The 26,090-nt window shown below is 52.7% G+C and overlaps 1 protein-coding gene across 1 annotated transcript; it reads left to right on the plus strand.

Moving 5' to 3' along the window:
- The first annotated feature begins 289 nt into the window (after positions 1-289).
- LOC120711631 (putative germin-like protein 12-4) lies at positions 290-1,308 on the plus strand. The gene is made up of 2 exons (XM_039997228.1): positions 290-497; positions 608-1,308. The coding sequence occupies exons 1-2, from the start codon at positions 380-382 to the stop codon at positions 1,168-1,170; spliced, it is 681 nt and encodes a 226-aa protein (XP_039853162.1). The 5' UTR covers positions 290-379; the 3' UTR covers positions 1,171-1,308.
- The last annotated feature ends 24,782 nt before the right edge of the window (positions 1,309-26,090 follow it).

Consider the following 26,090-nt stretch of genomic DNA (forward strand, 5'->3'; position numbering starts at 1 on the left):
TTTCTTTTTACCTGGATCGCAGAACCAATCAGCAATACTCTATACTGTCATGCATGACCATCATCAGTTTACTAGCTAGGTCACCTCATATGGGTTCCTGGAAGAGTGGGAGTAGATATTGATCTCCACAACAAGACCGTGTTGACAAATTCAAAAATAGTTGCTTGCATGGGATGCACTACACCTGAGACCATTTCTGTAAAGCAATTAGAAAGTCGGCCCTGCTCTTTTTGACCTCTTCGAACTCTCAAAATCTATATATATAGATGCACCCCTCCAAGGACAAAGCATCAGCCATACATACAAGTTCTCTGACACAACCTGCAGCCTCCTAGCTAGAATAAAGCATCCTCCTGAAGAAGTGAAGAGGTAGCCAGACATGGCCTCCTCCAAGTTGTTTCTTCACTTTGTTCTTCTCGCCTTGATCGCTTGTGGGGCCGTGGCTTCGGATCCCAGTCCTCTCCAGGACTTTTGTGTTGCTGACAAAGACTCACCTGGTACGTAACATCGAAGCGAACACATGATCACATTCTGATATCTTATAACAAATTAAGCCAGAGATTATTAGCTTTCTAACACATACATGTATGTTGTTTCATTGATGCAGTACGGGTCAATGGGTTACCATGCAAGGATATGAAGGATGTGAAGGTAGATGACTTCTTCCTTGCAGCTAATCTGGACAAGCCAATGGATACTACTCTGAATAAGGTCAAGTCAAACGTCACCCTGATCAATGCGATGAAGCTCCCAGGTCTGAACACCCTCGGCATCTCCATGGCAAGGATTGATTACGCTCCTCGAGGACAGAACCCTCCACACACACACCCCCGCGCCACAGAGATCCTAACAGTTCTTGAGGGATCCCTCTATGTTGGCTTCGTCACATCTAACCCTGACAACAAATTCTTCAGTAAGATGCTCAACAAAGGAGACGTTTTCGTGTTCCCGCAGGGCCTAATCCACTTCCAGTTCAATCCGAGCTATGACAAGCCAGCTGTTGCCATCGCTGCACTGAACAGCCAGAACCCTGGCGCGATAACCATTGCCAATGCTGTATTTGGATCCCACCCACCAATCGCAGATGATGTTCTTGCTAAGGCTTTTCAGGTGGACAAGAAGGTTGTGGATTGGCTTCAAGCTCAGTTTTGGGAAAATAACCACAACTAAGTTAACATTTCTTGTCATGGTTTATATTTAGATGCGTAACCAAAGCTGTGCGTGCTTCATTTTTGAATGTGATGTAGCAGACTGGTTAAGTTATTTATTTATTTATTTATTTACAGATTGTGCAAAACAATAAATGACCTTATTTGTAATATCTAATGCTGTATTGATTAGAGTGCTGTTAATTTAATTATTATATGCTTTGTTCCGTTTGTGGCTTCCAAGTTTCAAGGTATATACCCATTTATAAATTAAGGTAATATATAAAATCTAATCATAATGGAAACGTTAAAGTTAAAAGGGACGCGGTGCCATGACCCGGTGCCAAAGGCTCTCACTGGGCAGTGGGCAACTCGCGGGCCATTGGTCTAGGCCAAAAATACCAGCTGACATTGCAGCCGCACTGCTAGAAAATGGGGCATTGCCCTTGGTGTTAGTACCTGCTGCAAATTGAGCTTGTACTAACGTGCACATTTAGTATCGGGTCAAAGGGGTAAATCCCTAGCATGCTCCGTGACCCCCTTTAGTACTGGATGGTGGAATTAAGAGATACTAAAGGTGACATATTATTACCGGTTGGTGTCCATAGCCAGTACTAATATATGAGACCCTCTTTAGTACCAGGTGAAAGCTTCACCCGGTATTAAAGGGCCTCACCCGATATTGTAGCGCTACTCCTCTCTCCGGCTCCTCTCTATCTCCACTTTATCCTCTCCTCTCCCAGTCTCCCACTGGCTCTTCAGTCCTTAGCCTCTGCTCCCTCTTCTTTTCTCCTTCCTCTCTCTATTCCCTTCCTCTACTCTAGCCGCCGGGCACCAACGGGAGTGGGACTGGCTACCAAGCGGGCCGCCGGCGTGCGGGGCTGCTGTGGGTGCCGTTGGCGCAAGGGCCCGCCAGCCTAGCTGCGGGCGATGTAGGCGTGCTAGGGAGGCTGGCCGCCGAGCACCTGCGGGCCTGGTGCGGGGTTGGCTCCCGACTGCGGAGCGTGGCCGGGCCTTCCTGGCGGTGGAGTGAGCAGGGCTCTGGTCACCACAACGGCGGAGTGGGGACTGGGCCACCTTAGCAGTAGAGTGCGCAGGGGCGCGGCCTGCCGGCATCGGGCCACCCCGGTGGAGGAACGGGGGCAGAGTAGCCAGAGGCATAGGGGGCGCGCCCCTCCAGCGGCATAGAGGCTAGGAAATTCGGCCAGTGAACTCTTGTAATTATTGTGAATTCGGATCTTGTGATTCTTTTCTAGTCTTGTGAAATGAAATCTTGTGATTGTTATGTACTCTTGTGATCCTTGTGATGACCGGAGCTGTGGGAAGAAAAAAAAAGAAAAGAAAATGAGAAAAGAAAAGAAAAAGAAACATGGTATTTACAAAGCGATTTAGGACTGGTAGGCCGATACCAGGCTGTACCGGGCGCCTGACCGGTATTATTAACTGGGGGTTCCGGCCCGGTACTAATGCCAATTCTCTTGCTGTGCCGGTACTGATGCGCATTAGTTCCGGCTACAATGGAATTTTTGGCGGTCGCCCATTTTCTAGTAGTGACCGAAGAGAGTGACCCATGCCCATTTCAGCGTCGTGACTTGTGAATGATGAAGGCCTGATCTTTTTCCATAATCTAAAAAATAAGAGCCCAAAAACCCACAAGAAAATAGCCAAACCTTCCACGAAACCGATCCTTGTTGTCCAATCCTCACGAAAATCCTATCACAAATCGGACTAGATGAAAATACCATTTTCCATGAGAGTCAAACACTGGGATCTTTTTTGTGTGCTGTAGTTCATGGCGGTGATCTCTACAAAATATAATGTGCTGTGTCAAGGAAAACCTTTCACGAATGTTTTTCCCCGTAGGCCTGCAACCGTCATAAGAATTCATTTCCATGATGGCTGGAGTAAAAAGTCTCACGCAAAAATATGGCATCCATGCTCTGATCAAAGAATTCCACTATTTCCCGCGATCGTCAGACATATCTGATACAGACCCAAAGCACATAAAGCATTAAGGGAAAGTGGTTTAGTGCTGATTCTTGTCATCATGCGATCTTTTTTCTTTTTTTTGGAGAGGAACTACTTATTATAGAAATTACCTAACTGAAACACATGGTTGAATATTGGGGCACATGCTTGGCTATGACTTGTGTTGCTAGCTTTATTGAGGTGAATTATGTTGCTAGTTCCATTTGTTTGTGATATTTTCTGATGGACAAAATTGCTTTACGCGGCATTACATTCATGATTCCATGAATACCTGCAGTATGGACGAGTTGAATATCAGACATACACTGTTGTTTTGAACATTCATGGTGCTTCTTGATTGGTAGAGACAAGAGATAGCCCATATGCATAATCCCCTTTGAATTTCCACACATATGAACATCATCGTCATGAATGATGAACAGTCTCCAAATCCTGTAGCTAGCGCTGGTCTCTACAGACCATAAGTTAATTATATCAATCTATAACTACTAGTTAGTCTTCTTTACTTGGCCGTTTGGTACTGAGCAATTATCACAAGTTTCAAGGTATATACCCATTTATAAATTAAAGCAATATATAAAATCTAATCATAATTGAAACATTAAAGTTAAAAAGGGACGCGGTGCCATAACCCGGTGCCAAAGGCTCTCAATGGGCAGTAGGCAACTCTGGCCATTGGTCCAGGCCAAAAATACCAGCTGACATTGCAGCCGCACTGCTAGAAAATGGGGCATTCGCCCCTGGTGTTAGTACCGGCTGCAAATTGAGCTTGTACTAACGCCCACATTTATAGTACCGGGTCAAAGGAGTAAATCCCTAGCATTCTCCGTGACCCCATTTAGTACTGGATGGTGGAATCAACCGATACTAAAGGTGACATATTATTACTGGTTGGTGTTCATAGCCGGTATTAATATACGAGACCCTCTTTAGTACCAGGTGGAGGCTTCACCGGTACTAAAGGCCCTCACCCGCTATTGAAGCACTACGTCCCCTCTACGGCTCCTCTCTATATCCACTTTATCCTCTCATCTCCCAGATTCCCACCGGCTCCTTGGTCCTTAGCCTCTCCTCTCTCTTCTTCTCTCCTTTCTCTCTTTATTCCCTTCCTCTATTCTAGCCACCGGGCACCTGCGGGAGCGGGGCTGGCCGACAAGCGGGCCGCTGGCATGCGGGGCTGCTGTGGGTGCCACTGCCGTAGGGGCCCGCCGGCCTAGCTGCGGGCGCTACAGGTGCGTTGGGGAGGCTGGCCGCCGAGCACCAGCGGGCCGGCTGTGGGGCTGGCTCCTGACCGTGGAGCGTGGCCGGTGTCGGGTACCACGATTATGTAACATCCCAAAAATTTACTAAAATAAATCGTGCGCTAAAGTTGTTTTTCGTCGTCGAGCTCGACACCTCCTTAAACCCTGAACCCTAGTCCCAGGATTTCTCCTAAACGACCCGACATCCGATTTCAACGCACGTCCCATCCATTTCCCATCCAGTGCGACGCGTCGCGTCCGACCGCCATGAATCTCTCCCTCTCTTTCTCCTTTTCCTCCCTCTCCTCCCTGGCGCGCACCCGACCGCGTACGCCGCCCGCTGGCCCGCGCACCCCGCGATCGCCGCCGGCGCGTGCCCGCTTTTCCCCCTCCTTCCTTTTCCCCCCTTCCCATTTTTTTCTCTTCTCTTTTCCTCTATTTCTTTTCCCTTTTCCATTTTTCCTTTTCTTGCCTTCTTTTCTTTTCTTTTCTCCCTTTTCTCTATTTCTTTTCTCCCTGCCTTCCTTCTCTCTTTCCTCCCTTCCTTCCCCGTCTCTCCTGCCCGAGCCGCACCCCGTCACGCCACCATGCGCGGCTCGGCCCGCATCACCCCTCCTCGCTCTGCCGCACATCCTTGGCCCGGCCGCCCCTCGCGCGCGCCACGCCTTCCTGCTCTGCCCCGCTCCGGTCTGTTCCTACTCGCCGCTCTCGCGCGCACCGCAGCACCCCGCTCCGACCAACCGTGCGACCACGCATGCGCACGCACACGTCGCGCCGAGCCACAACGCGCACGCGCACCGCGTGCCCGCGCCGCGCGCCGGACCATACCCGCGCCGCTCGCCGTGCCCGCGTGCGTGCCTGGCCACGCCGCGCGCCGCCCGTCGCTGCGCCGCCCCACTGCAGCACCGCCCTGTGCTCTCCGCGGCCTCGCCGCCTGCGCCACCGCCCTGGGCCGCACAGCACCGCCCTGTGCTCGCCGCTTCCGCTCGCATCCCGTCACCCCTACACCGCCTCGCCGCCCGTGCACCGCTCCGCGACACGCAAGACCGGCCGGGCGCCATTAATGGTCGCCGCGGACCTCGCGAAGCCGGCCACCTACCTCCACCACCCCACCGACCTAATTGGGCTATAAAAGGCCCCCACCGCGGCGCTCTTTCGCCACCACGAGCGACCACCACCGCCATAGCTCGCCTCTGCTCCCCTAGCGCCGCCACCAGAGAACCTAACGCCGCCGCCGCCTGCTTCCGCCACCCCGCCTCCTCGTCGCGCCCCTACCCAAGGTGAGCACGGGGATGGAATCCCCGCACCCCACTACCCTTTTTCCCCCCACACCCGGGCCACCCTCAAGCCTCGCAGCGGCGCCGCCATGGCCGCCGCCGCTCACCGCCGCCCGCCCCCTCGGCCAGGCCTCCTCGGGCCACCACGGCCTGAGCCATGGCCGGGCACCGGGTCCTCCGGCCCCACTCCCCCTTTTCCGCCGGTCCCGGCCGCCTCCGAGCCCCCGAGTCGCCGGATTGGGCACCGCCGGCGAACGCTGGCCCCCTCCCCTGTTTTCCAGCGTGGGGGGAGGAAGGAGAAGGGCTTTTGCCCAAAACCCCCCACCTTCCCTCTAATTACTAAAGAGCCCCTCCCTTTATAACATTTTTCCCAAAGACACCCTCCCTGTTTTCCTATTTTGCAAACAAATCCTCCACTATTTAAACTTAATAATAATTAAGCCCCTACACCTTCCTAGTAAGCCCAAATATTTCTAAGAAATCATAAATAGGCCCCTGGTTCTCCTGAAATATTTATAAACAGGTCCCTAGACCGTTATTTGACCCCTAGACTTTTACACAACCTATTATTTCATGTACCAAACGACCTCTGATCAACCCGAAACTTTACCAAGTATCTCTTAACTCAGTTTCGGCCATGCCTTTAGGAATCCACTCGAAAACTTTACTCCATACTCCATATTTTATGTGTTTCCGATTCGAGCTCGACGATAAATCTTTTATTTACTGTGTCTTGATTGTGTGCTTGTTTGTTTGCGTCGTAGACCACGGTGTGAACGAAGGAGATCTCGTTAACGAGCAGTACTGCGAGCAAGTGAGCGAGGACCAGTTTCGCGACCCTGAGCCCGAAGGACAAGACCTCCCCGAAGGCTACGAAGATGGCAAGTTCAATCCCATCCTTTGATGCATGTTTCTGTCCTAGTTTTTATAAACACAACCCAATGGCCTGTTTTATAAAATTGCATATGTTTTGCTTGCATGAAAACACGGTTGGATAGCCACCCCTTGATTTGTGATGACCATTCCTTGACCACCTAGATTAATGTCTGATTTTGCTTGGACGTTAATCGATATTAGGACGCTTAGGACTTTACTCATGATACTATTTTATAAAGAAAATGCTTGCGTATGTGGGATGGGATAAATGTGGTGTTTTTGTAAAGAAAGTTCAGACGGGATGGATGGCATTTCTACGGATTTGCCATTTGGTGTGCTCGTGCCAATGTGGCAGGGCAAAGAAGGGAGATTTCCATCTTGTCGTGTCTAAGGACCGAGTTGGTGTGTCATCTCACCTAACTCCACTCTCGTGCAAACCACTCGACCGTTGAATGGGCAACGGCTTAGCATAAATCCCACTAGTTAATTTGATAGCCATCAGGAGAGCTGGGAGCAACGGGTGACTAAGGAGAAGGGATAAGCCCCGAGTGACTTATGCCCGGTTATACCTAAGTGAACGGTCGATGACCCCTTGGTGCATCCCGTGATGGCTAGTCAGGTTTAGCTAAGGTGGGTAATGGCTATGTCGGGATCTACACCGACACTTCGGTGCTCGTGTTGTGGTACCCGCTTGTGGGTAAAGTTGCATACCTCTGCAGAGTTAAAAGCTATTCAAATAGCCGTGCCCACGGTATTGGGCGAGTTACGGTGTGGTCACATAACTTGTGTTTCTTTGGGTTGGGCTAGCATGAGTTATTTTGGAATTGTGTCCGGCAGTTGTGCCGTGTGCTACAACGGACGGGGAGTCCGGTAGCAGTTTAAAACTTGAACTCCGTGTTACTACGAAAACTAGTTTCTGAAATGTTTTCGGGTAAACAAACCCCTGCATAAAATATAGCTTTCCGCAAATTAAACCGTAACCTTATCCTTGTTTTACCTGTGCATATTATTCTGATATAACCCCCTCCGTGGGTGTGGTTGAACTTGCTGAGTACGTTTGTACTCACCCCATTCTTACTTTTTACAGAGGATGACCCAGACTTCGTACCAGACGACGCCGAGTAGGGTTGTCGTTCTACACCCAACCTTGCCTGTGGAACCGGCCCTGTCCGAGATGTTTTCGCTGACGCAGTACTCTGAGCCCGAGCTAGACCCCATGTGGGTTGCGGTCTGGTGTTATGTCGTAGCTTGGTTACTTTTTATTGTCATATGTATCGAGTGTCCTCCTCGGAGGTTTGTTTGGTATTGAACCATCTGATGTAATAAATGTGGCATCAGCCTCCTGGGACTGATGTTTGTATCACATTTAAGTTCTCTCTTATGAGGGGACGCTTCAGGTGGTATCAGAGCCGTAGGTTGGCCGTAGGACGTAACCCTAGGAGCGAAACCCGTTTTCAGACCCTTTACCTTAGGACTTTTCTATCCATAACCCTTTCTTGACACAAACACTTACCTTTGGTTCTTGCCCTGTTCCAGATGGCTGACAATGGATGGATTGGCAGAATCTGTCACACAGAGCCCGGCCTTCCTAAGTTGTTTATACTCAGTCTGGAACGCATCGGAGTTGTGGACCCGCCAGAGTTTCTCTACCGGGAGTATGACTCCAAGGGCACTCTTCGGTGCGACCTGATGATCTTCGTGGCGAGGAGCACCCACTACCCAGATGTGGACCCTTGGTTCATCTCCACCACTGGTTTTCGCTTTCCGGACACCTATCGAAAAGCCGCCCGTAAAGCCCTGCGACGCCTACGCGTGATCTACAGGCATCACCTTCAGCGGACTCCTCTGGGATTTTTCCCGCCGACTGAAGGAAGAGGACGCACATGGATTGCCCGGATGAGAGGACATGGGAGAGAGGAAGAAGACCTAGAAGACATGGTCTCCCACCTATCCATCTATCTCACCGGCCTGGATGAGCTCTACCGCGAGCAAGCGGCACAACTGAAGCAACAAGTCCACAGAGCATAAAAGGCAACCCAGGAGCTGGATGAACAACGGACAAGAACCGTACACGCCGAGTATTCCCTAGCCGCCCTCCAAGTCCAAATAGAAGAAAAAGAGGCAGAACTAGAAGAGCAACAGGCAAGAGCCACACGCGCCGAGAATTCCCTGGCCGCTCTCCAAGCCCGAATGCGAGAGTACGAGGCTCGCAGAGGAATAGGTGGATGGATAGAGGAAGAAGAAGAAGAAGGATCCATGGAAACCCATTGGGATGTAGGTACTCAGACCAAAGAAGAAGAACCCGAAGAATCCCACTGGGATAAAGGTACTCAGACTGAAGAAGACTTGATGGATCAGTATCTTCCACTGAAGAAGCACCCCCTTAGGATCGAGGAAGGGTCCCCATGATAGGAGTAGCACCCAAGCTAGAACCTTTGCCCTTAATAATCGTGTAACCATGCAATCTGTACCCCACCATGTTGTAATAAATATCATCTACTCCCTTGGTGTACCCCAAATAATTGTGCAAGTTTTTCACCCTATCTTTGTTTTCAGATGGCTAAGGAAGGATGGACCCAGGGCGACTGCCAAGCTGCACCTGGCTTCCCCAGCCTGTTGATCAACGCCCTGGAGAGCCTTGGCGTTACGGAACGCTAAGGTACTACAGCAGAGAGTACGAGCACCATGGTACCCTCCGCTGCAGGGTGATCCTGGTCATCGCCAGGAGTGATCGCTACCCCGACATCCAGCCGTGGCGAGTAACCGCTACGGGATTTAGGCACCAAGACACCTATCCCTTGGCCATCAGAAAGACACTCCGTTACCTGTGCCGGATTTTCGAAGAACACCTAGCACCCACACCAATGAGGTTCTTCCCGCCGGCCATCAGAACCCCCGTTTGGGAAGCTCGCATGAGGAGCCTGGAATGGCGCCGCCATGAAGAGGACCCTCTGTATCAAGTGGCTAACTACCTAGCCGTTTTGGATCAGCTCTTCGATGAACAAGCCCACCTGCTAAGGGAGCAGACCCATCGTGCTGAGCAAGCTGAACTCGCGGTGAGGCTCCAACAGGTCCGAGCAGCCCAAGCCGAGGCAAGAGCCGCAGCCGTGATCAGCAGTGAAGCAGTTGCACAAGAGAGCCTCAGACAAGCCCGAGACCGGCGCATGCAAGAATGGACCAGGAGTGGGACCCCATTTCCGGCCATCGGAGAAGACCATGTTCTACTCGGGACACCCGTCATAGGATGGGGACCACTCGTGATAACCCCACAAGCCCCACTCGAGAACCCTGAAGGATCTACCGCCACCGCCGCAAGAGAAGCTGCTACGCAACCCCTGGAGAACGGAAACCTAGAAGACGACGAGTTGTCTGTTCCCCTGGAAGCACGTTCCGCCCTAGAAGAAGGCTCGCCCCGCAGGTAGAATGTCCGACGACGACCTAGTGTTGTACCCTCCCAAGCCCCTGGCTTAAGTTGTACCCTGAAGTGTGAACCTGTACCCAGTCGTGTAGTACGTGTTTTAGTCTTGCCCCGTGTTGGACCCTCCCTTGCAGTAATGAAGTTTTGTGTGCTTGTTGTTTACCATGATTGTGTGCTTGTTAGTTGTGTGCTTATCGACAGGAGGTAGATTCTGCCTTTTCAAAAATGCGAATTAAACAACTTAAACATCACCTAATCCCAATCTCACAAAAACCCAACCCAATCTACAGATGGCTTCCCGAAGCATTACGAGGGCCTCCCGCATTCGGAACCCTCCAGTTGCTGATGCGGGAGTGCAGCCTAATGGACAGAACCCTCCCCAGGATGAACAGGAAGTGAGTCAGAACCGAGGAGAGAATCAAGGAGAAGTGCCACCACCACCACCACCACCCTTCACGGACCTGGCACAAATAATCCACAACCAGACTCTCATACTGGAGACACTGGCCAATGCTCTAGTGAGCAGGCAGCCACGAGAACAGACCTTTAACGACAAGCTGACAGCTTTTCTGAGGGCCAAGCCGCCCACTTTTGCCGGATCCAGCAACCCCTTGGATGCAGATGATTGGCTCCGCGTGATCCAGAGGAAGCTCGAGCCGTTTGGGTGCCAGGATCGAGATAAAGTCCTTCTGGCAGCACATCAACTCACCGGGACTGCCTTAGCCTGGTGGGAGAACTACTGTGCCGCCGCCGAGGATGCCTCCACCATCACATGGAAGGAGTTCGAGAAGGAATTCTGTCGATATCATATTCCCTCGGCCACCTTGAAGTGCAATCCGCGCGCTTCAACAAGGGAGTATGTCGGTGGAAGAGTATACACACCAGTTTATGGAGCTGGCTCGCTATGCACCAGAGGAAGTGAACGACGACGAGAAGAAGCAGTATATGTTCAAGAAGGGACTAAACCCAGAACTCAGGACCCTGCTTACCCCTCAGATCTACCTGGATTTCAACACCTTGATGAACAAGGCCATTCTCACTGAAAGGGCCAAAGTTGAAGAAAGAAAGGACAACAAGCGGAAGTTTATGGAAAGCAAGGCCTGCCAGCAGGACCGCTTTCAGAAACCAAGAAGCTTCAGCTACACTGCACCATGATCTCAGGCTCCAATGCAGTATAGGACTCAGTCTCAGGTGACAGCCCCACAAGCCTGTAACACGCAGTTCAGGAGCCAGAACTCCATGAAGGCCCAGCAGAGCAATGCAAGCCAGGTCACCAACAACAGCAATGTTAAGGCATGTTTCAACTACCGAGAGGCAGGACATTTCATTGCTAACTGCCCGTATGCCAAAAACAAGCCAGCAGCCTCAACCTTCTCCAACTCTGTGAATGGACCAAGAACAGTTCTGTCAGGTGCCAACCGATCGCCCGTCCGCAACAACAACACCAACAACAACAGTCAGCAGATGAGGCAGCCCCAGCAGTCATGTAGACGAGCCCGCGTCAACCACATCAACACACAAGAGGCTCAAGGAGCTCAGGGCGTGGTGCTCGGTGAGTACTTAGTCAGCTCAGCTCTTGCAACAGTGTTATTTGATTCTGGAGCATCACACTCATTCATATCCTCGAGTTTTGTGGAAAAGCACAACATACCTATAGTACTACTAAAGACACCCCTGATAACCCGGACGCCTGGAGGTGACATCAAGTGTCAACTAGGTTGTCTACGGGTAAGGATCAATTTAAGTGGGGTAGAATTTTTAGCAGACTTAGTAGCACTTAAGTCTAAGGGAATAGACGTGATCCTTGGAATGGACTGGTTAACCCGACACAATGGTCTCATAGGATGTACTGACAAAGTGGTACACCTAACGAACCCAGAAGGAGTACGAGTAACCTGCCATACCCGGGAAAGTGGATCAGACCCAATGGTGTTTAGCATGAAAGCCAAGTCTATGGAAGAAATCCCAGCAGTAAATAAGTACCCAGATGTTTTCCCCAAAGAACTTCCCCCACCTGTTTAGAGGCCAGCCGAATCTCGAGGACGAGATTCATTTTAAGTGGGGTAGGTTTGTAACATCCCAAAAATTTACTAAAATAAATCGTGCGCTAAAGTTGTTTTTCATCGTCGAGCTCGACTCCTCCTTAAACCCTGAACCCTAGTCTCAGGATTTCTCCTAAACGACCCAACATCCGATTTCAATGCACGTCCCATCCATTTCCCATCCAGCACGACGCGTCGCATCCGACCGCCGCGAATCCCTCCCTCTCTTTCTCCTTTTCCTCCCTCTCCTCCCTGGCGCGCACCCGACCGCGCACGCCGCCCGCTGGCCCGCGCACCCCGCGATCGCCGCCGGCGCGTGCCCGCTTTTCCCCCTCCTTCCTTTTTCCCCCTTCCCATTTTTTTGTCTTCTCTTTTCCTCTATTTATTTTCCCTTTTCCATTTTTTCCTTTTCTTTCCTTCTTTTCTTTTCTTTTCTCCCTTTTCTCTATTTCTTTTCTCCCTCCCTTCCTTCTCTCTTTCCTCCCTTCCTTCCCCGTCGCGCCTACCCGCGCCGCACCCCGTCATGCCACCACACGCGGCTCGGCCCGCACCACCCCTCCTCGCTCTGCTGCACACGCTTGGCCCGGCCGCCCCTCGCGCGCGCCACGCCTCCCTGCTCCGCCCCGCTCTGGTCTGTTCCTACCCGCCGCTCTCACGCGCACCGCAGCACCCCGCTCCGGCCAACCGTGCGCCCACGCACGCGCATGCACACGTCGCACCGAGCCGCGACGCGAACGCGCACCGCGTGCCCGCGCCGCGCGCCGAACCGTACCCGCGCCGCTCGCCATGCCCGCGTGCGTGCCTGGCCACGCCGCACGCCGCCCGTCGCTGCGCCGCCCTGTGCTCGCCGCGGCCTCGCCGCCAGCGCCACCGCCCAGGGCCGCACAGCACCGCCCTGTGCTCGCCGCTGCCGCTCGCGTCCCGTCACCCCTGCACCGCCTCGCCGCCCGTGCGCCGCTCCGCGACACACAAGACCGGCCGGGCGCCATTAGTGGTCGCCGCGGACCTCGCGAAGACGGCCACCTACCTCCACCACCCCACCGACCTAATTGGGCTATAAAAGGCCCCCACCGCGGCGCTCTTTCGCCACCACGAGTGACCACCGCCGCCATAGCTCACCTCTGCTCCCCTAGCGCCGCCACCAGAGAACCTAACGCCGCCGCCGCCTGCTTCCGCCACCCCGCCTCCTCGTCGCGCCCCAACCCAAGGTGAGCACGGGGATGGAATCCCCGCACCCCACTACCCTTTTTCCCCCCACACCCGGGCCACCCTCAAGCCTCGCAGCGGCGCCGCCACGGCCACCGCCGCTCACCGCCGCCCGCCCCCGCGGCCAGGCCGCCTCGGGCCACCACGGCCTGAGCCACGGTCAGGCACCGGGTCCTCCAGCCCCACTCCCTCTTTTCCCCCGGTCCCGGCCGCCTCCGAGGCCCCGAGTCGCCGGATTGGGCGCCGCCGGCGAGCGCTGGCCCCTCCCCTGTTTTCCAGTGTGGGGGGAGGAAGGAGAAGGGATTTTGCCCAAAACCCCCCACCTTCCCTCTAATTACTAAAGAGCCCCTCCCTTTATAACATTTTTCCCAAAGACACCCTCCCTGTTTTCATATTTTGCAAACAAATCCTCCACTATTTAAACTTAATAATAATTAGGCCCCTACACCTTCCTAGTAAGCCCAAATATTTCTAAGAAATCATAAACAGGCCCCTGGTTCTCCCGAAATATTTACAAACAGGTCCCTAGACCCTTATTTGACCCCTAGACTTTTACACAACCTATTATTTCATGTTCAAACGACCTCTGATCAACCCGAAACTTTACCAAGTATCTCTTAACTCAGTTTCGGCCATGCCTTTAGGAATCCACTCGAAAACTTTACTCCATACTCCATATTTTATGTGTTTCCGATTCGAGCTCGACGATAAATCTTTTATTTACTGTGTCTTGATTGCGTGCTTGTTTGTTTGCGTCGTAGACCACGGTGTGAACGAAGGAGATCCCGTTAACGAGCAGTACTGCGAGCAAGTGAGCGAGGACCAGTTCCGCGACCCCCAGCCCGAAGGACAGGACCTCCCCGAAGGCTACGAAGACGGCAAGTTCAATCCCATCCTTTGATGCATGTTTCTATCCTAGTTTTTATAAACACAACCCAATGACCTGTTTTATAAAATTGCATATGTTTTGCTTGCATGAAAACATGGTTGGATAGCCACCCCTTGATTTGTGATGACCATTCCTGGACCACCTAGATTAATGTCTGATTTTGCTTGGACGTTAATCGATATTAGGACGCTTAGGACTTTACTAATGATACTATTTTATAAAGAAAATGCGTGCGTATGTGGGATGGGATAAATGTGGTGTTTTTGTAAAGAAAGTTCAGACGGGATGGATGGCATTTCTATGGATTTGCCATTTGGTGTGCTCGTGCCAATGTGGCAGGGCAAAGAAGGGAGATTTCCATCTTGTCGTGTCTAAGGACCGAGTTGGTGTGTAATCTCACCTAACTCCACTCTCGTGCAAACCACTCGACCGTTGAATGGGCAACGGCTTAGCATAAATCCCACTAGTTAATTTGATAGCCATCAGGAGAGCTGAGAGCAATGGGTGACTAAGGAGAAGGGATAAGCCCCGAGTGACTTATGCCCGGTTATACCTAAGTGAACGGTCGATGACCCCTTGTTGCATCCCGTGATGGCTAGTCAGGTTTAGCTAAGGTGGGTAATGGCTATGTCGGGATCTACACCGACACTTCGGTGCTCATGTTGTGGTACCCGCTTGTGGGTAAAGTTGCACACCTCTGCAGAGTTAAAAGCTATTCAAATAGCCGTGCCCACGGTATTGGGCGAGTTACGGTGTGGTCACATAACTTGTGTTTCTTTGGGTTGGGCTAGCGTGAGTTATTTTGGAATTGTGTCCGGCAGTTGTGCCGTGTGCTACAACGGACGGGGAGTCTGGTAGCAGTTTAAAACTTGAACTCCGTGTTACTACGAAAACTGGTTTCTGAAATGTTTTCGGGTAAACAAACCCCTGCATAAAATATAGCTTTCCGCAAATTAAACCGTAACCTTATCCTTGTTTTACCTGTGCATATTATTCTGATATAACCCCCTCCGTGGGTGTGGTTGAACTTGCTGAGTACGTTTGTACTCACCCCATTCTTACTTTTTACAGAGGAAGACCCAGACTTCGTACCAGACGACGCCGAGTAGGGTTATCGTTCTACACCCAACCTTGCCTGTGGAACCGGCCCTGTCCGAGATGTTTTCGCTGACGCAGTACTCTGAGCCCAAGCTAGACCCCATGTGGGTTGCGATCTGGTGTTATGTTGTAGCTTGGTTACTTTTTATTATCATCTGTATCGAGTGTCCTCCTCGGAGGTTTGTTTGGTAATGAACCATCTGATGTAATAAATGTGGCATCAGCCTCCTGGGACTGATGTTTGTATCACATTTAAGTTCTCTCTTATGAGAGGATGCTTCCGATTAGGGACACTCTAATCGGGGTACTAAGACCGCTTTAAAAGCGCAAAACACCTGTTAAGGCAACTGGGCCCACAAAGGCCCACGGCCTACTTCCCATCCGGAAGAAAGGAAAGGACTCAAAGAAGTCCAGCGTGCGGCCCATTCGCATCCCCCTCGAACCCGCGGAACGATCTCCGCCTCGCTCGAGGGTCCCTCTAGAGCCCGCTGGACAAACACCGCCTCACTCGAGGGCTCCCCCCGGGACTCTCGACTGCGCGACGCATCTCCACCTCGCTTGAGGGTAGCGAATCTACCCTCGAGCGGGTGACTCATCTCCACCTCGCTCGAGGCCACCCCTCGGCACCAGGGACAAACAAGCCCCGCCGCCCAACCGCTCGCCGTACGAAGGCATTAAAAGCCAGCCACTCCGCCACGGCTCAAAGGACAGGCGGCGTCAGGCCGCCACTCCCACAGTAGATGTGACCGGGGTCCCATCCGCTGACTCCGGTCACCATTCCGCCATCCCGAATGCTGTAGCATCACCTTGGGACCTGCGACACAGGACAAGACAGGCTCGGCAATGCTCCCGTTACTGTTTTGCCGACACCGACCATCCGGATTCACCTCCCACTGGGGAAGGGGTCCGGCGACGTCACGTGTCCTTCCGGGAGGGGCGCCCAGCATGAAATGGACAGAGTCCTGGACCTTCCACCCTTTAGGGGTCCGGGACCTCCACGTGTCCCCCGGACCCTCTAGTGTGCACGCCCGCACTCCGACCAGGGGGACCGGGGGCACCGCGCGTCCCGCTACCACTACCACTGGTGCATGCAGGACCCTAATCCGCAGGGCCTACCGAATGCCACCGCGCTGTATATGGAGGACCGTGCACCAGCGACGACCACGCCGCCTGCAGAGGTTGGCAGGGCGACCGGCGCAATCTTCGCAGGACCAAGGACGATATCCAGGATGACTGCGACGCGCGCCGCCTTCCCATAGTGTACTTCCTACAGTATCCGACCACTGCGCCTCGCGATTCAGGGGAAAACGACGACTTTCATGCTCCCACTCATGTACACCGCCCCTCCTTATAACTATAAAAGGAGGAGGTGGGCTTCCTTTAGCGTGGTTGGTGGTTGGTCTCTGGCTCGCTGGCTTCTCTCTTCCAATAGGACGTTCAGGGACTACTGAGCACTCATCTCCGCCGACTCCACTTCTAGCAGAGACTTGGGAGCTTCCCTCCCTCTCTTGCCTCGCTTGTATCCCCTGCTACAAGCACTCTGGGTGCAAGATAATACAGTGCCCTTGCACACCCCCTTTGCTGGACGTACGGCCCCGCGGTCGGAACCAGGATAAACCGTGCGTTACTGTGTTGCCTCTTGCATCATCATCTGGGACGAGGAAGCACGCAACATTTACTAGTTGGGATCCGGGCCCCCGGGTCGGGACACCGACAGTTGGCGCGCCAGGTAGGGGAGCGCTGCGTGACATTTTCTCTCTTTTTCCCATTTGATCTCCAGGGATGGCGGGCAGATCCAACCCATACCCCATGGGTGTTTCGGATCCGCTTCCAGCAGGACGCGTGATCTCGTTCGGGAGTCTCGAGTTCAGAGCAACCGGCAATGGTTACCTCATGCTTCTCCTCTCGCCCGGGCGCAACCCCGTCACCCCGACTTCACCAGCCCGGCGCAACAGGCGCTCGGGCCAACGTTCGCGACAGGCATGGGTGGAGCGGCGTCACGCGGCACGCCACAACTCCCCCACGTGGGTCGAGGCTGGCATGTCGCTGCTCAGCATCACGACTAGAGGGGCCACCGTCTCGTCATCACGTGCCTCAGCGTCATCTGCGCCAACATCGTCACCTGCTGCAGCACTAGTGCCTCCCAGGGGGGGCTTGACTTCGGCGTCGCCCTTCCCCTTTGGGATGCGCAACGCTGCCGCCCACGCCTCATCGACCAGCGCTAACACCTCCTGGCCCATGCTCTGCAGACCATCCCCATCACGTGGCCGTTTGCTGTGTGGGGACTAGACCTTGTTGGTCCGCTGAAGAAGGCGCCCGGGGGCTTCACCCACTTGCTGGTGGCGGTCGACAAATTCTCCAAGTGGATCGAGGCTCGACCCATCGGCAAGATCAAATCTGAGCAAGCAGTTCTATTCTTCACCGACATCGTCTTCAGGTTCGGGGTCCCGAACTCGATCATCACCGACAATGTCACCCAGTTCACAGGCAAGAAGTTCTTGGCGTTCTGCGATAGTTTCCACATACGTGTGGACTGGTCGGCTTTGGCACACCCACAGACGAACGGGCAAGTGGAATGTGCCAACGGCATGATCCTCCAAGGACTGAAGCCGAGAATCTTCAACAAGCTGAACAAGTTTAGCCGGAGATGGCTCACGGAGCTACCCTCGGTCATTTGGAGCCTGAGGACGACCCCAAGCAGAGCCACGGGTTTTTCCCCGTTCTTCCTCGTCTATGGTGCCGAGGCCATACTCCCCACTGACTTGGAGTACGGGTCGCCAAGGCTCAAGGCATATCAAGAGCAACAAAACCAACGAGCCCGCGAAGACTCGCTGGACCAAGTGGACGAGGCTCGAGACGTGGCGCTCCTCCACTCTGCGCACTACCAGCAGTCCTTACGAAGGTATCAAGTGCAGAGGATCCGGCACCGAGACCTCAATGAAGGGGACTTGGTGCTAAGGCTTCGACAGGACAACAGGGGCTGCCACAAGCTCTCACCTCCATGGGAAGGGCCGTACATAATCGCCGAGGTGCTCAAACCCGGCACGTACAAGCTGGCGAACGAAAAAGGCGAAGTCCTCACCAATGCTTGGAACATACAACAGCTACGTCGCTTCTATCCTTAAAATTTCAAGCTATTTGTACATCGTTTGTACTCGCATTTTCAATTTCCCGAAATCATAAAGAAGTACGCTTTACTTGTTTATTTTTGGGAACCATCCGGGCCCTCGAGGGCTAGGATGCGCGCTAACACTAAGGTACGCTCGGCTTTACCCTCGGCAAAGCCGAGCCTCCCTCGGGGGCTAATACGGGGGGAACCCTAAGCTTCTCGTATCCTTGGAAAAAACAGACGCGAGGCATAAGCAACTACGGTACGGGGCTGGATGAGTTGTGGGGCCGCCTACGCCTCCGGGATACGGCACCCCCTCACCACCCTACGCCTACGTTGCTTATGAACGCGAATTTCCTCGCAGATGTTTATCTAAGTGGCATACGAAGAACACAGAAATAAAGTAAAGAAATATAGGCTCGAACGCACGAGGCCTCGACAGGCCACACATTCAAATTACGAAAATAAAATCTCTTATATTCATAGGATGCGATTACAAAGCGCGACTATGATATATTCACTAATCTATTACATGGGCTTCGAGGCCCAGTTTTCCTACAGGCTACCATCCCCCCTTGCGGGCCCTCAGGGGCGTCGAATTCGGCGATGGGAGGGATGTCTGGTTCGAGCTTCTCGGCTAGGACGGTGGCGAACTCCTCCGCAGCTGCGTCGGCTTCATCCATGATAACCGACGCGGCGTCCGCATCAGCAACATCGGGAACGACGTACCCCGATGACACCCTCTGGAGATCCATGAGGTAATACGTCGAGGCCACGGCGAGAGTCTGCAGGACACCAAGGCGGAAGGTGCTCTTGGCGTGTTCGGCAACCCGGCCGCCGAGCGCGCGCAGGCGGCTGATCACCGAACTGCCCGAGACGGCACCCTCCCCCTCGAGCTCTTGACACACGCTCCCGGCGGTCTGCTCCAGCTCAGCAAACTCCATCTGTGCCGCCGTGAGCGCGGTGTGGACCGCTTCCTTTGCCACAGTCTCATCCGCCACCTTCTGCCTCAGCTCTGAGCAAAGGAAATCAACGTCAGCTATGAAAAGAAACAAATCGACGAAAACTCGAAGGTACTCACCAATGATGTTCCTCTACGCTTCCTCCCTCTGGGCTCGAGCGGCCTCTTCGAGCGAGGACAAGGAGGCTTCCTTCTCCTTAAGGGTAGCCCCCATGTTCTGGAGAACCACCCCCTTCTCCTCGAGGGCCTCCCCCTATTCCCGGAGGGTCCCGGTGAGCGCAACCACGGCTACCTCCTTGTGGAGGAGCTCGGCCTTCTGCTGCTCGAGCGTGGTGCTGAGACGCTGCAGTTCGGCGCTCTGCGCCTCAGCCTCCCGAGCTCTATCCTCGAGCGCCGTCCGAAGGCGCTGCAGCTTGGCAGTGTAACACCCTAATTTAAATTTCAGCATTTAATAATAAATTTAATTGGCTTTATTTAATTTTCTAAGGTTTATTGTGTTAGACTTGCAATTAATCTAAATTTTTGTTCTATAAATAATTAAAATTTTATCATAGGTTTAAATTTTGGTGTTGCATTCATGTTGGTGCATAGTTTCAATTATTTGAGTGTGGTTTGAATTCAAATTTGTATTTGAATTCAAACTTTGTTTGAATTAGAAATAGAATAAAGAGAAGGAAAAGATTAAGAAGAGAGCCCAGCCCAAAAATTCAACCCAGGCCCAGCTCTCTTTTCCCCTTCCCCGCGGCCCGGCCCACACCAGCCCAGCACGGGCTCGTTCTCTCCCTTGCGGCCCACAGCAGCACGCGCCCCGCCCGGCCCAGACTTCCGCTCGGCCTGCCCCGCGATCCGCTCAGCCCACGAAACAATCGCCCCGCACGGGCCCACTGCCAGCAGAGCACGCCCCCGCTTCACCGCGTCCCCGCCTCAGTCCCGCACCGCCTAACAGCCCGGCCCCGCCCGTCAGGCCCTCCTTCCACCTCTCGCGCAACAACCACGCCATCCCCTCCGAGATCCCCGGCGAACCTTCCTTCTGCGGAACGCCCCCCCAAGACCACCTGGCCCCCCTACAAATATCGCCCCACGCCTCAAGAACTCCAAACCATCCCGCCAGCGCCCCCTAACCCTAGCGCGCCGCCTCTGAGTTGCTCCGCCGCACATCCGCTCTGCGCCGCCGCGGAGTCGCCGCTCCACCGCACCAGAAACCGTCCAAGGAAGCGCACCGGCTCTGCCTCGACCTCCGGAGTTTCCCCGAGCCCGCTGCACCCCACCCCGACCCCCGCGTCGACCTCGTCCACGACCGCTGAACTCGGAGCTCCGCCGCGACGCCACGGATCCGCCTCTACACCGCCGCTCTTCCTCCTATGCGCCTCATCAGACCTTCACGTCGTAGTAACGAACCCCCCGTGCCTTCTTTTGTCCTCGGCATGTCCCTGTCCCGTGCGGGATTCCTCGCTGGAGTACCGCCGACCCGCCTCGCCACCGAGCACCCCCCTACGCACCCCGCAGCACCCCGCAGAGCGCCCTCGTGGCATGCTCGTGCCACGGGCAAGCTTCAGAGCCTAGCCCCGGCCCGATTTGGCCACAGGAAGGCCGGAATCGACCTTCTCCAGCGATCCCTCGCTGCGGGCTTCGTCGCCGGCGGCAGCCCACCGCCGCCCGTGCGCCCAAAACCCCCCTACGCCGTCCGATCTGAAGTCTACGGCCAGGATTAGATCGCATTCCCTTTTAGATCCAGACCGTCAGATCCCGATCCTACGGCCGAGATCCAAAGATAACGGTTCGGCTTGGATCTTTTACTAAAGAGACCCCCATTTTTATCGAAATCAACCCGCAGTCCGATCTTATTCAAAAATAATTACGCAGAGGTCCTGTTTTTAGCGTTTTACCCCCTGAGCTTCTTTAGAATTTGAACCCGCCGTCCAGGTCTGCTGTTTTTGTGAGTTAGACCCTGCAGTTAACGTTTAATTGCGTTTTAGTCCTCGATTTTTGCAGAAAACCCCCTGGAACTTAGTTTTTCTCGCAGTTAAGCCCCTATAACTTGTTTTTAGCCTAGAAAATGCGTTTTAGCTACGTTTTAGGCGTTCTTTATATCCACGCGATCGTTGTAACCCGTAGAATAGTTTTAGACTAGTTTAGTGTGCTGTTTTTATGTATTGATGTACTGTTTCTTAGTTTTTGTTAGTGTTTGTTTGTATGCTTATTATTGTGCATTGTTTTGGCCATGTGTTCGTGAGTAGACGTTGATCCATCTGAGGAGCCCCAGTACCAGTACCCGGAGCAGCCGTCTTTCGAGCATTTTGAGCAGCAGCAGGAGCAGTACGAGGAAGGCAAGTGTAACATGAACAACCTATCACTTTTAAATACAATTTCATACTGCATTTAATACTGTATGCCTATAAGGATTTCCTAGCCACATTATATCCTTTATATATTACCTTGGGTTGCATTTTGGTTGTGCTAGGTGCCGCGCTATAACACACTCTGGTCCTTTTTAATTAATTTGATTAATGGTTTACTTAAATTTAATTCTGAGAGTGGCCCTCTGTGCTTCGTGCTTGGGTGGCTCACGTCTCGTTAAAATATGGTTTCTGTAGAAACATGGTTTAGGGGGCCAGCACAGTGCTTAGTGCTTGGTTGGCCACTCTCCATAAGGACCGGTTCATAGAGCGACAACCTGGGACAACAGCGCTACCACAAGGCTAGAATGGGATAGACTTGGCGTAATAATTAGATCTTTTTGGTTTGGAGTAACTTACCTGCGGGGTAGGGGCGGTAAGCTTCTATGGCCCTCGTGCTGAGTGGCCTCGTCTGTGCTTCGTGTCTTGATGCCCACTAGACCTGCTCCATAGTCGCCGATCCACCCTCGTGGTTACTCCCTACCAACGAGATTCTTTGTAAAGGCCTCGTAGTGAGTCGCTAGTCATCTCACCTAAGGAAGTGTGATGAACAACTGGCGTAGCTCACGACTTGTGGGTAAAGATGTGCAACCTCTGCAGAGTGTAAAACTGGTATACTAGCCGTGCTCACGGTTATGAGCGGCCCAGATTCTCCTTTTGATTAGTGGGGTTGTCTCCTTCCGACGAGGGAGGTGCCTCTTGGGGTTACCTTGGTGGTTTTGGTATGGTTCTCAGTAGTTACATAATTAATTTTGATTAAATACTATGTAACTGGGTTTATGGTAATTCATCAACTTGTAGTAAATAGCTTTAATAAAATTTTGCCAAGACTTAAAAGCTAATGCAGTCGAGTCAGCCAACCTTAGAGCCTCATAGTTTGTGTTATACTTGTTGAGTACAAGTTGTGTACTCACTCTTGCCTCTTCTCTACTTTTTCCTCTTGGTTACGCTACTGCTGCTCAGTTCCTGCCGACGCGAGGGAGTTCGCTCAGCGCTACCAGGACTACGAGGACTTCTAGGCGTTCGTCTCCCAGTCGACGTCCCTGTGGCGCCCTGCTTCAGCTTCGGAGAGTCTTTATCGTATTTTGTACTTTGCTTCCGCTGTATCAGACATTTTTGTCATTATTGTAATAAATAACATTCATATTTCGATTTATTCTGTCTTATTCATGATATGTGCTGTGATATACTGTTCATTCTGTTGTATATACGTGTGATTTGATCCTGGCACGTATATGATTGCTCGGTTTATGTCCTTTTATAAACCGGGTGTTACAGAGTGGTATCAGAGCCATATCGACTGTAGGACGAAGCCTAGATAGAACTGGTCGAGTTTTAGGACTTCTTCTCTCCAATCCTTGTCTGCTGAAATTGTCCTTTTATAATAATACGATAGCACGTTCTGCGACGCGTTGTGTTAGTCGAGTCGTATGTTAAACTCGGCTAAGTTGTGGAAATTGTCTGCTTGTTATTATGCTACATGTTTGATTTGGATTTTTGAATGATTCCATAGCTTAGTAGTTTAAATTTGTTTAAAGAAAATCACTCAGATGTTAAAGTTAACTAATTAATAAAATGAGTTAGATCGTTGGGGGTAAAACAGTCAACTCTATCCTGTCTACTTTATCATGGCTGAGTCTTTTTCCGCAAAGAGTTATCATACCCATCTGAATTCATTCCTGCAATATCCTTACTCGTGAAATGTTTTGTCCAAAATCAGATGGTGAACACCAGGCGTGGTTCTGACCAGCAGGGGCAGAACAACCAGGGTCAGAACACCCAGGGGACCGGGATCCCGATGCCTCCGCCTTTGACTCCGGAGCAGTACTTCCAGCTCCAGATGCAGATGATGGCCACCCTGAACAACACTGTTCAGGCACTTCAGCAGGCTCACACTCAGCCTCCGCCACCTCCACCGCCGCAGCCTCGCGACAGGTGTGCTGAGTTCCTGAGGGGTCACCCGCCGATGTTCTCTCACACGTCCGACCCTCTTCAGGCTGACGACTGGCTCCGTGCAGTGGAGCGCCAGCTGGACATCGCCCAGTGCGATGATCGGGAGAGAGTCTTGTACGCAGCAGGACAGCTGCGAGGGGCAGCTTTGGACTGGTGGGAGTCCCACCCAGTTCAGGACCGCGAGGCTCTCACTTGGCTCCAGTTCCGAGAGCGATTCCGCAGCCACAACGTCCCCGCGGGCGTTATGAAGATGAAGCAGAAGGAGTTCCTTGCACTGAAGCAGGTAATCTTAAATATAATCATTCAGCGGTTTCTTTTGAGCTAAAGCCCCTTGTTCTATCCTTATGAATCTTGAGTTAATCTTTCGATATATATCTGTCTTTGTCACTTCAGGGGACTATGTCGGTCACGGAGTATCGTGATCACTTTCTGCAGCTTGCTCGCTACGCCCCTGACGATGTTGCGGATGACCGCAAGAAGCAGGAGCACTTCATGGAGGGCCTTGAGGACTACCTCCAGTACGCACTGCTCAACCTCCGCTTCGACGACTTCAACCATCTGGTTGACAGCGCGCTCAACACTGAGCGCAAGCACTTGGAGATGGAGGACAAGAAGAGGAAGATTGTTCCCGTTGCTTCCGGCAGCAATACTCGTCCTCGCCTCCAGCCGCCCCAACAGTACCAGCAGCAGCAGTACTGGCCTCCCCAGCCGTACCAGCAGAGGCCGCAGCAGTACCCGCCTCGACAGCAGCAGCAGGCAGGTCAGGGCCCGAGGTTACCGGCACCTCCGGCTCGTGCTCCACCAGCTCTGCCAGCACCGTAGGCTCCACGTCCGGCAGCTCCTACCGGACAGCAGGCTTCGACACTTGCACGCGTCTGCTATCACTGCGGCCAGCCGGGGCACTACGCCAACACTTGCCCCCGGAAGGCGCAGGCGGGACAGCAGGGACGCCCAGCTCAGCCCAGGGCGCCAGCACAGGGTCGGGTGAACCACGTGACGGCCGAGTCAGCGGCCGAGGCTCCTAACGTGGTTATTGGTACGTTCATGGTCAACTCTCACCCCGCTACAGTGCTTTTCGATACCGGTGCTACTCATTCTTTCATTTCCAAGTCATTTGCCGAGCAGCATGGTATACCGGTTTCTTGTATGAGGACAGCTATGGTAGTTACCTCACCTGGGGGTCAGATTCGTACATGTTCTATATGCTCCAGAGTTAGTATTGTCATAAAGGGGGTAGAATTCTGCACTGGCTTGATAGTTATTGACTCCTCGGGGATAGATGTGATTTTGGGCATGGAGACACTTACCAGATGGGGAGTCCGTATTGATTGTGCTCAGCGGACAGTTCACTTATCGGCATCTGATGGCCAAGAGGTGACAGTCAGTGCTTCAGAGCCTTCTGGATTTCTTCATCAGATGGAGGCTAGACCCACGGACGGTATTCGCGTGGTGTCTGAATTCCCGGATGTCTTTCCGGATGATCTGCCAGGTATGCCGCCTGAACGCGCCATTGAGTTTTGTATTGATCTCTTGCCTGGCACAGCTCCTATTGCAAAGCGGCCCTACCGTATGGCACCTATAGAGCATGAAGAAGTCAAGAAAACTATTGATGAGTTGCTAGCCAAGGGCTATATCTGTTGCAGCTTCTCTCCTTGGGCTTTTCCATTATTGCTGGTAGATAAGAAGGATGGCTCGAAGAGGATGTGTGTTGATTATCGGGAGCTGAATGCAGTTACTATCAAGAACAAGCATCCACTGCCCCGTATTGAGGATCTCTTCGATCTGCTTCGAGGTGCTCGTATATTCTCGAAGACTGATCTTCGTACGGGTTATTTTCAGCTGAGGATCCGTCCTGGGGATATTCCGAAGACGGCATTCACCTGCAAGTACGGGCTATATGAGTATACAGTCATGTCCTTCGGCTTGACTAATGCCCCGGTTTTCTTCATGCATCTGATGAACATGGTCTTCATGGATTATCTGGATGTCTTTGTGGTGATTTTCATTGATGATATTCTGATCTTCTCCAAGACAGAAGAAGAGCATGAGGAACATCTGAGACTCGTATTGCAGAGACTGAGGGAGCATCAGTTGTATGCCAAGTTCAGCAAGTGCGAGTTCTAGATTGACGAGGTGCCATTCCTCGGTCATGTTATCTCTCAGGGAGGCATTGCTGTTGATCCGAGCAAGGTGAAGGATGTGCTCGAGTGGGAGACACCGCAGACAGTAAAGGAAGTCAGGTCATTCTTGGGCTTAGCTGGATATTATCGGAGGTTCATTGAGAATTTCTCCAAGATCGCGAAGCCTTTGACTTCTTTGCTGGAGAAAAATGTGGCTTTCGTATGGACTGATGAGCGTCAGAGGGCCTTTGATGAGCTGAAGAAGAGGTTGACTACGGCGCCAGTCCTGACTCTGCCAGACCAGACGAAGAGGTTCACGGTGTATTGTGATGCTTCGAAGGATGGTCTAGGGTGTGTTCTGATGCAG

Source organism: Panicum virgatum, chromosome 6K (genome assembly GCF_016808335.1).
Source record: "Panicum virgatum strain AP13 chromosome 6K, P.virgatum_v5, whole genome shotgun sequence".
Taxonomy (NCBI): domain Eukaryota; kingdom Viridiplantae; phylum Streptophyta; class Magnoliopsida; order Poales; family Poaceae; genus Panicum; species Panicum virgatum.

Excerpts from the sequence above, each read along its gene's own strand:
- LOC120711631 (XM_039997228.1), top strand. The coding sequence starts at position 380 with ATGGCCTCCTCCAAGTTGTTTCTTCACTTTGTTCTTCTCGCCTTGATC. Across the intron at positions 498-607 it reads TGCTGACAAAGACTCACCTG|TACGGGTCAATGGGTTACCA; the intron begins GTACGTAACATC and ends TCATTGATGCAG.